Source organism: Bombina bombina, chromosome 3 (assembly GCF_027579735.1).
Source record: "Bombina bombina isolate aBomBom1 chromosome 3, aBomBom1.pri, whole genome shotgun sequence".
Classification (NCBI taxonomy): domain Eukaryota; kingdom Metazoa; phylum Chordata; class Amphibia; order Anura; family Bombinatoridae; genus Bombina; species Bombina bombina.
Window position 1 is genome coordinate 1,269,405,986 of NC_069501.1, and position 15,045 is coordinate 1,269,421,030.

Consider the following 15,045-nt stretch of genomic DNA (forward strand, 5'->3'; position numbering starts at 1 on the left):
CAATAAATCTAAAACACAATTTATGCTTACCTGATAAATTTATTTCTCTTGTGGTGTATCCAGTCCATGGATCATCCATTACTTGTGGGATATTCTCATTCCCAACAGGAAGTTGCAAGAGGACACCCACAGCAGAGCTGTTATATAGCTCCTCCCCTAACTGCCATATCCAGTCATTTGACCGAAAACAAGCAGAGAAAGGAGAAACCATAGGGTTCAGTGGTGACTGTAGTTTAAATTTAAAAATTACCTGCCTAAAAATGACAGGGCGGGCCGTGGACTGGATACACCACAAGAGAAATAAATTTATCAGGTAAGCATAAATTGTGTTTTCTCTTGTAAGGTGTATCCAGTCCACGGATCATCCATTACTTGTGGGATACAAGTAATGGATCCAGTCCACGGATCATCCATTACTTGTGGGATACAAAGCTAAAGTATACGGATGAAGGGAGGGACAAGGCAGGTACTTAAACGGAAGGTACCACTGCCTGTAAAACCTTTCTCCCAAAAATAGCCTCTGAAGAAGCAAAAATATCAAATTGGTAGAATTTTGAAAAGGTATGAAGCGAAGACCAAGTCGCCGCCTTGCAAATCTGTTCAACAGAAGCCTCATTTTTAAAGGCCCAAGTGGAAGCCACAGCTCTAGTAGAATGAGCTGCAATCCTTTCAGGAGGCTGCTGTCCAGCAGTCTCATAGGTTAAGCGGATTATGCTTCTTAGCCAAAAAGAAAGAGAGGTTGCCAAAGCCTTTTGACCTCTCCTCTGTCCAGAGTAGACAACAAACAAAGCAGATGTTTGACGGAAATCTTTAGTAGCTTGTAAGTAAAACTTTAAAGCACGAACCACGTCCAGATTGTGTAATAGACGTTCCTTCTTTGAAGAATGATTAGGACACAAGGATGGAACAACAATCTCTTGATTGATATTCTTGTTAGATATCACCTTAGGTAAAAACCCAGGTTTGGTACGTAGGACTACCTTATATGTATGGAAAATCAGATAAGGAGAATCACATTGTAAGGCAGATAACAGAGACTCTACGAGCCGAGGAAATAGCTACCAAAAAAAGAACTTTCCAAGATAAAAGTTTGATATCTATGGAATGAAGAGGTTCAAACGGAACTCCTTGAAGAACCTTAAGAACCAAATTTAAGCTCCATGGCGGAGCAACAGGTTTAAACACAGGCTTGATTCTAACTAAAGCCTGGCAAAATGCCTGAACGTCTGGAACATCTGCCAGGCGCTTGTGCAAAAGAATTGACAGAGCAGAAATCTGTCCCTTTAAGGAACTAGCTGACAATCCTTTTTCCAAACCCTCTTGGAGAAAGGATAATATCCTGGGAATCCTGACCTTACTGCATGAGTAACCCTTGGATTCACACCAATAAAGATATTTACGCCATATCTTATGATAAATTTTCCTGGTGACAGGCTTTCGTGCCTGTATTAAGGTATCAATAACTGACTCGGAGAAGCCACGCTTAGTCAGTCTCAGAGAAATTAGATTTGGATGGTTGAAAGGACCCTGAAGTAGAAGGTCCTGTCTCAGAGGCAGAGTCCATGGTGGAAAGGATGACATGTCCACTAGATCTGCATACCAGGTCCTGCAAGGCCACGCAGGCGCTATCAAAATCACTGATGCTCTCTCCTGCTTGATCTTGGCAATCAGTCGAGGGAGCAGAGGAAACGGTGGAAACACATAAGCCAGGTTGAAAGACCAGGGCGCTGCTAGAGCATCTATCAGCGTCGCCTTGGGATCCCTGGACCTGGATCCGTAACAAGGAAGCTTGGCGTTCTGGCGAGACGCCATGAGATCCAGTTCTAACATCGCTAGGGAACTTCTTGTTCCCCCTTGATGGTTGATGTAAGCCACAGTCGTGATGTTGTCAGACTGAAATCTGATGTACCTCAGAGTTGCTAACTGAGGCCAAGCCTGAAGAGCATTGAATATCGCTCTCAGTTCCAGAATATTTATTGGAAGGAGTGTTTCCTCCTGAGTCCACGATCCCTGAGCCTTCAGGGAGTTCCAGACTGCACCCCAACCTAGAAGGCTGGCATCTGTTGTTACAATTGTCCAATCTGGCCTGCGAAAGGTCATACCTTTGGACAGATGGACCCGAGATAGCCACCAGAGAAGAGAATCTCTGGTCTCTTGATCCAGATTTAGTAGAGGGGACAAATCTGTGTAATCCCCGTTCCAGTGACTGAGCATGAATAGTTGCAGCGGTCTGAGATGTAAGCGTGCAAATGGCACTATGTCCATTGCCGCTACCATTAAGCCGATCACTTCCATACACTGAGCCACCGAAGGGCGCGGAATGGAATGAAGAACACGGCAGGAATTTAGAAGATTTGATAACCTGGACTCCGTCAGGTAAATTTTCATTTCTACAGAATCTATCAGAGTCCCTAGGAAGGAAACTCTTGTGAGTGGGGATAGAGAACTCTTTTCCTCGTTCACCTTCCACCCATGCGACCTCAGAAATGCCAGTACTACGTCCGTATGAGACTTGGCAATTTGAAAGTTTGACGCCTGTATCAGGATGTCTTCTAAATAAGGGGCCACTGCTATGCCCCGCGGCCTTAGGACCGCCAGAAGCGACCCTAGAACCTTCGTAAAGATTCTTGGGGCTGTAGCTAATCCAAAGGGAAGAGCTACAAACTGGTTATGCCTGTCTAGGAAGGCAAACCTGAGAAACCGATGATGATCTTTGTGTATCGGAATGTGAAGATAAGCATCCTTTAGATCCACTGTAGTCATGTATTGACCCTCCTGGATCATAGGTAGGATGGTACGAATAGTCTCCATCTTGAATGATGGAACTTTGTTTAAGATCTTTAGATCCAAAATTGGTCTGAAGGTTCCCTCTTTTTTGGGAACCACAAACAGATTTGAGTAAAAACCCTGTCCCTGTTCCTCCTTTGGAACTGGATGGATCACTCCCATAACTAGGAGGTCTCGTACACAGTGTAAGAATGCCTCTCTTTTTATCTGGTTTGCAGATAATTGTGAAAGGTGAAATCTCCCTTTTGGGGGGGAAGCCTTGAAGTCCAGAAGATATCCCTGGGTTATAATTTCCAACGCCCAGGGATCCTGGACATCTCTTGCCCACGCCTGGGTGAAGAGTGAAAGTCTGCCCACTACTAGATCCGTTACCGAATAGGGGGCCATTCCTTCATGCTGTCTTAGAGGCAGCAGCAGGATTTTTGGCCTGCTTACCTTTGTTCCAGGTCTGGTTTGGTCTCCAGACCGTCTTGGTATGAGCAAAAGTTCCCTCTTGTTTTGTATTAGAGGAAGTTGATGCTGCACCTGCCTTGAAGTTTCGAAAGGCACGAAAATTAGACTGTTTGGCCCTTGATTTGGACCTGTCCTGAGGAAGGGCATGACCTTTTCCTCCAGTGATATCAGCAATAATCTCCTTCAAACCAGGCCCGAATAGGGTCTGCCCCTTGAAGGGAATGTTAAGCAGCTTAGATTTTGAAGTCACGTCAGCTGACCATGATTTAAACCATAACGCCCTGCACACCTGTATAACAAAACCAGAATTCTTAGCCGTTAGTTTAGTCAAATGAACAATGGCATCAGAAACAAAAGAATTGGCTAGCTTAAGTGCTCTAAGCTTGCCAAGTATGTCATCCAATGGAGTCGCTACCTGTAAAGCCTCTTCCAGAGACTCAAACCAGAACGCCGCAGCAGCAGTGACAGGAGCAATGCATGCAAGGGGCTGTAGGATAAAACCTTGTTGAATAAAAATTTTCTTAAGGTAACCTTCTAATTTTTTATCCATTGGATCTGAAAAAGCACAACTGTCCTCGACAGGGATAGTAGTACGCTTTGCTAGAGTAGAAACTGCTCCCTCCACCTTAGGGACTGTCTGCCATAAGTCCTGTGTGGTGGCGTCTATTGAAAACATTTTTCTAAAAATAGGAGGGGGAGAGAACGGCACACCTGGTCTATCCCATTCCTTATTAATAATTTCTGTAAATCTTTTAGGTATTGGAAAAACATCAGTACACCTGGCACTGCATAGTATTTATCCAGTCTACACAATTTCTCTGGCACTGCAATTGTATCACAGTCATTCAGAGCAGCTAAAACCTCCCTGAGCAATACGCGGAGGTGTTCAAGCTTAAATTTAAATGTAGAAATATCAGAATCAGGTTGCATCATCTTCCCTGAGTCAGAAACATCACCCACAGACTGAAGCTCTCCTTCCTCAGCTTCTGCATATTGTGAGGCAGTATCAGACATGGTTCTTAAAGCGTCAGTATGCTCTGCATTTCGTCTAACCCCAGAGCTATCTCGCTTACCTCTAAATTCAGGTAGTCTGGCTAATACCGCTGACAGTGCATTATCCATGACTGCCGCCATGTCTTGTAAAGTAATCGCTATGGGCACCCTAGATGTACTTGGCGCCATTTGAGCGTGAGTCCCTTGAGTGGGAGTCAAAGGATCTGACACGTGGGGAGAGTTAGTCGGCATAACTTCCCCCTCGTCAGATTCCTCTGGTGATAAATTTTTTAAAGACAGAATATGATCTTTATTGCTTAAAGTGAAATCAGTACATTTGGTACACATTCTAAGAGGGGTTCCACCATGGCTTTTAAACATAATGAAAAAGGAGTTTCCTCTATGTCAGACATGTTTGTACAGACTAGCAATGAGACTAGCAAGCTTGGAAAACACTTTAAATCAAGTTAACAAGCAAATATAAAAAACGGTACTGTGCCTTTAAGAGAAACGAATTTTGTCAAAATTTGAAAAACAGTGAAAAAAGGCAGTAAATAAAACAAAATTTTTACAGTCACAACAAACTGCCACAGCTCTGCTGTGGCCCTACCTTCCCCAAAAAACGACTTTCGAAAGCCTTTAAGCCCTTTAGAGATGTCCTATAGCATTCAGGGGACTTCTGAGGAAAGCTGGATGTCTCAGTCTGTAATTTTAACTGCGCAAAAAAAGCGCTAAAATAGGCCCCTCCCACTCATACTACAACAGTGGAAAGCCTCAGGAAACTGTTTCTAGGCAAAATTTAAGCCAGCCATGTGGAAAAAACTAGGCCCCAATAAAGTTTTATCACCAAAGCATATATAAAAACCATTAAACATGCCAGCAAACGTTTTATATTGCAATTTTATAAGGGTATTACCCCTGAGAGTAAGCATGATACCAGTCGCTATTAAATCACTGTATTCAGGCTTAACTTACATTAATCCGGTATCAGCAGCATTTTCTAGCATTTCCAATTCTAGAAAAAATTGTAACTGCACATACCTCATAGCAGAGTAAACTGCACGCCATTCTCCCGCTGAAGTTACCTCTCTCCTCAGACATATGTGAGAACAGCAATGGATCTTAGTTACAACCTGCTAAGATCATAGAAAACTCAGGCAGATTCTTCTTCTATTTTCTGCCTGGGATAAAATAGTACAACTCCGGTACCATTTAAAAATAACAAACTTTTGATTGAAGAAAAAAACTAACTATATTTCACCACTCTCTCTTACTACCTCCATGCTTGTTGAGAGTTGCAAGAGAATGACTGGATATGGCAGTTAGGGGAGGAGCTATATAACAGCTCTGCTGTGGGTGTCCTCTTGCAACTTCCTGTTGGGAATGAGAATATCCCACAAGTAATGGATGATCCGTGGACTGGATACACCTTACAAAAGAAATAAATATTACTATCATTAACTAAATTATTCCTATTTAAAACTAAATACTTACCTATAAAATAAAATAATAGTTACATTGTAGCTAGCTTAGGGTTTATTTTTAGTTTACAGGCAAGTTTGTATTTATTTTAACTAGGTAAAATAGTTATTAAATAGTTATTAACTATTTAATAACTACCTAGCTAAAATAAATACAAAAGTACCTGTAAAATAAAACCTAACCTAAGTTACACTAACACCCAACAATAATAAATAAATTAACTAAATTAAATACAATTACCTAAATTAAATTAGCTAAAGTCCAAAAAACCCCCCCACTAAACTACAGAAAATAATAAACAAATTACAGATATTTAAACTAATTACACCTAATCTAATAACCCTATTAAAATAAAAAAGCCCCCCCCCCAAAATAAAATAAAAACACAGCCTAAACTAAACTACCAATAGCCCTTAAAAGGCATTGCCCCAAAGTAATCAGCTCTTTAACCTGTACAAAAAAATACAAACAACCCCCCCAACAGTAAAACCCACCACCCACACAACCAACCCCCCAAATAAAATACTATCTAAAAAAAAAACTAAGCTCCCCATTTCCCTGAAAAGGGCATTTGGATGGGCATTGCCCTTAAAAGGGGCAGTTAGCTCTATTGCTGCCCAAAGTCCCTAACCTAAAAATACAACCCACCCAATACACCCTTAAAAAAACCTAACACTAACCCTCTGAAGATCGACTTACCGGGAGAAGTCTTCATCCAAGCCGGGCCGAAGTCCTCAACGAAGCCGGGAGAAGTGGTCCTCCAGACGGGCAGAAGTCTTCAACCAGACGGCATCTTCTATCTTCATCCATCCGGCACTGAGCGGGTCCATCTTCAAGACATCCGATGCGGAGCATCCTCTTCATCCGACGACTAAAGCTGAATGAAGGTACCTTTAAGTGACGTCATCCAAGATGGCGTCCCTTAGATTCCGATTGGCTGATAGAATTCTATCAGCCCATCGGAATTAAGGTAGAAAAAATTCGATTGGCTGATGCAATCAGCCAAGAGGATTGAAGTTCAATCCTATTGGATGATCCAATCAGCCAATAGGATTAAGCTCGCATTCTATTGGCTGATTCGAACAGCGATAAACCTCTATTCGCTTGCGCTTAACTGTTGGCGCTCCACTCGTAATCTGGCACAGAATGTTCCTCTTAACATTCGTTTTTATTCAAAAGTTTATATAGAACTAATGTTACCACTGGAACATGACATGTAACATTCAAAAACATAAATTATGCTTACCTGATCATTTTCTTTTCTTCTGACGGGAAGAGTCCACAGCTGCATTCATTACTTTTGGGAAATACAGAACCTGGCCACCAGGAGGAGGCAAAGAAACCTCAGCCAAAGGCTTAAATACACTTCCCTCATCCCCCAGTCATTCTGCCAAGGAAACAAGGAACAGTAGGAGAAATATCAGGGTGAAAAAAAGGTGCCAGAAGAACAAAAAATTACAGCCGCCTCATAGATAAAAACACGGGCGGGAGCTGTGGACCCTTCCTGTCAGAAGAAAAGAAAATTATCAGGTAAGCATAAGTCCACAGCTGCATTTATTACTTTTGGGAAAACAATACCCAAGCTAGAGGACACTGAATGCAAACAACGGGTGGGTACAAAAGGCAGCCTCTTCAAAAGGCACCACAGCCTGAATTACCCGACACCCTATAAAAAAAATAGACGACACGGGTAAAACCCCCAAAGCCCAGGTAACTGCATATTAGTTACACCGCCAGCAAAGCCGAGCTAGAGACCACTCAGTCCCAGAGTCTGTCGAGCACAAACAGCCTCCGAAGAGTCAGCCCCGCGGCTCTCATATCCCATGAAGGTACCCGGCCGAAAGACAAGGACCGCTACCTGCCCCCAAAAAGGAGAACAGATTCCCAGAAGAATCCAAAGGATCAATTCACATGGCTCATAAACCTAGAACAACTCAAGGTTGTCTTAAAATAGTAGCGCCTAGGGAGACGAACTCCCTAGAAACACAAGGATCCAATAAAAAAAAGAGATCCATACACAGGGAAACACGTCCCAAAAGGGACCCGAGGGGCACCCTCATATCCCCGACACAGTACCATACCATAACATACTCCAGAAAACCATGAGTTCCCTGTTGCCTCGTATCAGATCAAAACCTGCAGGCTAGGCAGAGACAGCAGATATAGGATAACTATCTCAGCAGTAAGTAAAGAGCTCTCCAGAAGAACACCAAACCGTCTGAACAGGAACTGACAATGTCCAGCTTCCAGGTAGGAGAGCTGACTCAACCATTGTGAAACCCAAACCACTGAAGGCGTTTTAAAGCCTGCTAGCACACATTCAAAGTGCTATAGCCCTCCGATACCGGGCTCCAAGGAGCGTCCCAGCCCCAGATGCCAGTAGAAAATAGGAGGACATCAAAAGTCCTCCCACCGAAGGGGAGGACTGACTTTGGAAGAAAATGGTCAACACTGTATAGAATAACTGATCCCCGACCTTCCCTCCAGGGTAATGGGCCCAGCCCAAAGGCTTGTCAAAGACCAAAGACAAGAGTCCCAGATATCTGGAAGAAAAAGGGATGGGTCAACGAGGAACAAAGCCCCCGAGTAGACCTCTGACCACTACTACAAACGGCATGCTACCGTGAGTTAGGATACATTGTGCTTGGCTACGAGACCCCCCTACCCTGCTGTTTTCTTCAAAGAGGAACACTTCCCAATGGAAGAGGGCTCACAAACCTGCAGCATCTATATATCAGAATCCAACATTTAACAGGAGCCACAACAGGGTTCAAACCCCCAGCCTCCCGCTGCAGGAACGGTGGAACCAGTTACTACTCCACATCTCCCTTTCCAGGATTCTGAAAACACAAGAAGGGAAAAACCCTTACAAGGTAAGAAAACAAGGACCCACAGGTCGCCACAGATACTAAGGTAACTCTGAACCAGGAACCTAGAGCCTACAAGGAACATCAAATGCGCCAGAAGACCAGCAGGGACCCGTCAAAGAGACCTAGAACCTAAGCCACAGGCAGATAGGCATCTCCCATTAAAAACAGAGCCCCACCCCCCTCTGAGAGGGGCACGCGGGACCACAAACACCTAAGGTGAAACCCATCCACACCCCTCCAGGGAGAGACATGGACCTAGGACCAGAGTCCTCAAAAAACGTAATCGATCGAAAGATCTAACTTCCTGAGGAACCCTAAGCTGCCTCCTATGATTAGGAGTGCACCATCTAAAGTCCGTAAACTTGGCGATCTAGCAACAGCCTCAAACCCAAGAGTCTGTAAGAACTCCTGAACAGCTTGAGAATTCGGCACTCTCTCTTGGATCGCAAGGAAAAATCTTGTAGACAAGCGCAACCACATGTTACACACACTGGCAAGGTAGCAACCAAAACCCGAAGGTGAAATGTGAACCCTGAACCTTACTTGCCATCCAAGAGAGATAGACGTAAAGCACCCTCCACAAGCCCTTAACGGAACATCGAGGATAAATTGTCAACTACCGGCCACAGAAGGGCGACCATTTGTAACCGACCTCAACTCTTCACTGTTAAGCCCCAAGGCTAAATATGCAACGCGGACGCAGATAACACCCGAACTTCAAAGACTATGGTCAGACCAAGGGTATAATATGGAAGAGACAACAGCCAGAGATCCTTGTAGGATTGATATTCCGAACAGGGTAAAAGCTGGACGCCTCGCAGCTCCCCACAGAAGGCAGGAAACCCCTGCACTTCACCTCTAGAGTAATGCAACTTTAGCAAAGGAAGGACATGCCTGAGTTTCCAGACCAGATGACCCACCCAAGGCGGAAAGGGAGAAGACTCCACCGCCGCAAGAAAATGCTTAATAGGCCAAGATGCAGCATCCGGAAGAACCTCAAGTGAAGACACAAATCGTTCACTACTCGGAACACCAGACCACATAGGTCCCTCACATCTCCCAACTCCAAAAGAATGGAAACTACGGTTCTGAGTCCTCAGGGACCTGAAAGAACCATGATGACGTCTGCAAAAACAGATCCGTATCCCAGGCGAGTCGTCAGAAAAAGCCAACCTTAGATCGGCACTCACAATCCTCTAACAGAGGGGTTGTATCTAAACACTAGGCCTCATACTTCGAATAGGATCCGAGCCCAGAGTCCATAGCAATAGGCCAAGTGACATACAGAATCCGACAGGATTAAATCAGCACCATAAGGGTGACATGAACCCAGCGAACAGCAGAAAAGCGTCCGACCAGTACCTGCCTGGTATAGGGACACTGCAGAACTCCCCAAGGTCCAAGAAAATTCGACCCGAAGGATCGATAAATTAACTAGAAAACATAATTCTATTACTTACAAAGTTCACAACTTCTGTGGAAGTGCCCACGCAACCAAAATTGCAAGTATCGGTTCCAGAGAAGAACATTCTCACAAACAAAAATCTAATAGACATGAGCTTAAGAAAAACAAATGAAACACATCCATCCGGATCAATAATAAAAGAAAGGCAGCACCCATCGGGTGAACGCCCAAGGTGAATGAGAACGCCAACGGGACCAGCCGATCAGAGGCTCCATTGACCCAAGCTCAGAACTGGAAACAAAACATAAAGAAAAAATAAAACAGAGGCGGTAAGGAGATTGGCTTCATCCTCAAACGTTGCATCCAAATTTCCATCCAGCGTCTAAGGCCTCGAATCCCTCGGCCCACTAGGACTGTGATCCTCTAACATCGCCAAAACGTGCCTTAAAAGAACACGAAGACGTGCCAGCCTATAATGGAAGTCAAAATCATCCCTCGTCGGATTAACGAAAGACCCTGATTCTGAGGTTGGGGCCCCTTAAGCCTTTAGACGCCAATGCTTCCCCAGGAGGCCGAACTGAATAAGGCAATCCCACGACCGAAGGGCCCTGGTTAACAGAACACGGACAGTATCTTAGAAATATTTCACTTGGGAGATATAAATGAGTCAGTGCCATAGAGATGGCCATGCGGAACCGTGCCGTAACCTCTGGAGGATACAAGCCACCCTCCGGAGAAGGAGTAAAGGCTATAGGGACACCTGCTTGCATAGCCGATAAAGGGTCTGGGGCACGCGCCTCACTGGACATGGAAACCTCAGAGGCGGATGGCTCAACACACTCTAAGCTCCCTGATTTGGGAGAAGAGAGTACTCTAGAACGGCAATCGGAACATAACTGATGGACACTGATTACCCGGGTCATTTCATATTCATCACAAAACACATTCTCCGTCCGTGTCTAACATATAAGAATCCTCCATAATATTGGGATTACAAAAATGACAAAAACTAACTGGCACCCTCTTTACACCCCCAATGGCTGGGACACTCACCACCTCCTGTGAACCGGACAACTCACAAGCCTTTAGACTCTCTCTGTTGCCTACCGTCAGCATATGGAAGTGAGGAACAACGTAACTACACCCATCATGAGGTGCACTGTGCCAGTCACAAAAAGGGCGCGCAATCTCGAAAGATCGCGCCATTAAGATAAGGCCATTTAAGTTCCGTAAAGCCATGAGCCTAGGTATTGCTACACATTAGCAGATGGAACCACATAACAAACATGATTAAAGTCCCCCCTGTTCAATAAACCCCCCTCAGGAGATATTAACCCATGACTCCTTATTAAGATAAAAGGAGTCCCACTGGGACTCTATCTAGACCCTGATTCTGAGGTTGGGGCCCCTTAAGCCTTTAGAAGCCAATGCTTCCCCAGGAGGCCGAACTGAATAAGGCGATCCCACGACCGAAGGGCCCTGGTTAACAGAACACGGACAGTATCTTAGAAATATTTCACTTGGGAGATATAAATGAGTCAGTGCCATAGAGATGGCCATGCGGAACCGTGCTGTAACCTCTGGAGGATACAAGCCACCCTCCGGAGAAGGAGTAAAGGCTATAGGGACACCTGCTTGCATAGCCGATAAAGGGTCTGGGGCACGCGCCTCACTGGACATGGAAACCTCAGAGGCGGATGGCTCAACGCACTCTAAGCTCCCTGATTTGGGAGAAGAGAGTACTCTAGAAGGCAATCGGAACATAACTGATGGACATTGATTACCCGGGTCATTTCATATTCATCACAAGACACATTCTCCGTCCGTGTCTAACATATAAGAATCCTCCATAATATTGGGATTACAAAAATGACAAAAACTAACTGGCACCCTCTTTACACCCCCAATGGCTGGGACACTCACCACCTCCTGTGAACCGGACAACTCACAAGCCTTTAGACTCTCTCTGTCGCCTACCGTCAGCATACGGAAGTGAGGAACAACGTAACTACACCCATCACGAGGTGCACTGTGCCAGTCACAAAAAGGGTGCGCAATCTCGAAAGATCGCGCTATTAAGATAAGGCCATTTAAGTTCCGTAAAGCCATGAGCCTAGGTATTGCTACACATTAGCAGATGGAACCACATAACAAACATGATTAAAGTCCCCCCTGTTCAATAAACCCCCCTCAGGAGATATTAACCCATGACTCCTTATTAAGATAAAAGGAGTCCCACTGGGACTCTACCTTGTTTTGTTAACATTACATTCACATATCGAAATAAAATTAAACGATCTTCCCAGGAATCTACACTGTGGAACAGGAACACAGCCCTTCAAGTGTGACAGACAGTAGCCTCGCTTCTGACATAGACTTGAGTGAATAAAGGTAGGCAGCGAAACTCGTCAACGCTGATTATCAAGGAGCTGTTAATATGAGTCAGGATGGGTTCACAGGAAAACTCTACCTGCATCTGCGGACTCTAACTTTCATCCATGCTCTCACTGAGAGGCTGACAGGATTACTTAAAACTCCAGTCCCATTGCGAAGAGTACTACCCTCCATAAGAGACTATCTTGAACATCTGACACTTCTCTGCCAACCTCCTGTGACGAAAGGCAAAGAATGACTGGGGGATGAGGGAAGTGGGGGAGGTATTTAAGCCTTTTGGCTGGGGTGTCTTTACCTCCTCCTGGTGGCCAGGTTCTGTATTTCCCACAAGTAATGAATGCAACTGTGGACTCTTCCTGTTTAAGAAGAAAATTTAACTAGCGTAATATTTGTATATTAGATTTTAATATTAGAGGCAGTAAAGTCCAAATTAAAATTTCATGATTCAGACAGAGTATTCAATAGTAAACAAAACACAAATTTACTTATATTATCTCATTTGTTTCATTATCTTGGTATCCTTTGTTGAAAAACACCTAGGTAGCCTCAGATACTGCAATGCACTACCGGAACTAGCTGCTGTTTGGTGGCTGAACGTTCATGCCTCTTTTCATTGCCTCACCTGAAATGAACAGCTAGCTCCCAGTAGTGCATCACTGTTCATTCAATAAAAGATACCAAGCGAATGAAGCAAATATGATAATAGAAATGAATTGAAAAGTTGCTTAAAATGATATGTTCTATCTGATTCATGAAATAAAAATGTGTTTCACGTTTTAATTACTTTAGTATCAACATACGAATCTTACAAATCAAACATTTCATAAAAGGAAAGTTAACATTTGTTTGAAAAAATAAAAAAGATGAATTTAGAAGAAAGGAATAAGATTTGTTATATTTAACAAGTTTAAAGCAGAAAATTATGTTTTAGATTTTAGAAATCCATTACATGAAATATAAATACTTATGGTGTGTAACAAACTAAACCATCATCCCGTACATTAGTAACAATTGATCTTTTTGTGAGTGTTGTCTTTTCAGATAGAAGTGAGCAGAACATATTTATTACATTTTGGAACTATAAAATATATACCTGTATTTGTCCTTGATTCAGATTTTACAAGGTATTGCTGGAATTGAGCCAAACATTCTTCTTTAAACATTTGGCACTTCCGGTACCACTGGGACATTTCCAGGCTTGTGATATGCTGGGGCGACTGAGACTTGGGAAGAAAAAACAGTGGTGTTCATTTATGTGTAGCACATATTTGTATTCACGTTTATCATCACAGGGAGGAGCCTAAATATTCTGTGCTCAGTTTGATGTCAGTCCAAATCTGCACCACCTATTAGCGCCGCACAGACACTATCAATAATCACAATTAATTTAAATACTTCAACCAGACTAACCGCCCATTCAAACCCTCAAAAACATAATTTATGCTTACCTGATAAATTCCTTTCTTCTGTTGTGCGATCAGTCCACGGGTCATCATTACTTCTGGGATATAACTCCTCCCCAACAGGAAATGCAAGAGGATTCACCCAGCAGAGCCGATATAGCTCCTCCCCTCTACGTCAGTCCCAGTCATTCGACCAAGAATCAACGAGAAAGGAGTAACCAAGGGTGAAGTGGTGACTGGAGTATAATTTAAAAAATATTTACCTGCCTTAAAAAACAGGGCGGGCCGTGGACTGATCGCACAACAGAAGAAAGGAATTTATCAGGTAAGCATAAATTATGTTTTCTTCTGTTATGTGCGATCAGTCCACGGGTCATCATTACTTCTGGGATACCAATACCAAAGCAAAAGTACACGGATGACGGGAGGGATAGGCAGGCTCATTATATAGAAGGAACCACTGCCTGAAGAACCTTTCTCCCAAAAATAGCCTCCGAAGAAGCAAAAGTGTCAAATTTGTAAAATTTGGAAAAAGTATGAAGCGAAGACCAAGTTGCAGCCTTGCAAATCTGTTCAACAGAGGCCTCATTCTTAAAGGCCCAAGTGGAAGCAACAGCTCTAGTGGAGTGAGCTGTAATTCTTTCAGGAGGCTGCTGTCCAGCAGTCTCATAGGCTAAACGTATTATGCTACGAAGCCAGAAAGAGAGAGAGGTAGCAGACGCTTTTTGACCTCTCCTCTGTCCAGAATAAACGACAAACAAGGAAGAAGTTTGGCGAAAATTTTTAGTTGCCTGCAAGTAGAACTTGAGGGCACGAACTACATCCAGATTGTGTAGAAGACGTTCCTTCTTTGAAGAAGGATTTGGACACAAGGATGGAACAACAATCTCTTGATTGATATTCCTGTTAGTAACTACCTTAGGTAAGAACCCAGGTTTAGTACGCAGAACTACCTTGTCTGAGTGAAAGATCAGATAAGGAGAATCACAATGTAGGGCTGATAACTCAGAGACTCTTCGAGCCGAGGAAATAGCCATTAAAAATAGAACTTTCCAAGATAACAATTTTATATCAATGGAATGAAGGGGTTCAAATGGAACACCTTGTAAAACGTTAAGAACTAAGTTTAAACTCCATGGCGGAGCAACGGCTTTAAACACAGGCTTGATCCTAGCTAAAGCTTGACAAAAAGCCTGGACGTCTGGATTTTCTGACAGACGCCTGTGCAACAAGATGGACAGAGCTGAAATCTGTCCCT

General features: G+C 43.6%; 1 protein-coding gene across 1 annotated transcript in view; it reads right to left on the minus strand.

The window, feature by feature from the left end:
* The window catches only part of LOC128652729 (protein sel-1 homolog 3), a 611,474-nt gene that overhangs the window by 470,644 nt on the left and 125,785 nt on the right, over positions 1 to 15,045 (minus strand). The window contains exon 7 of the mRNA XM_053705661.1: positions 13,478 to 13,607. Coding sequence (XP_053561636.1) covers positions 13,478 to 13,607 — 130 coding nt within the window. The remainder of the gene's footprint in view (positions 1 to 13,477; positions 13,608 to 15,045) is intronic.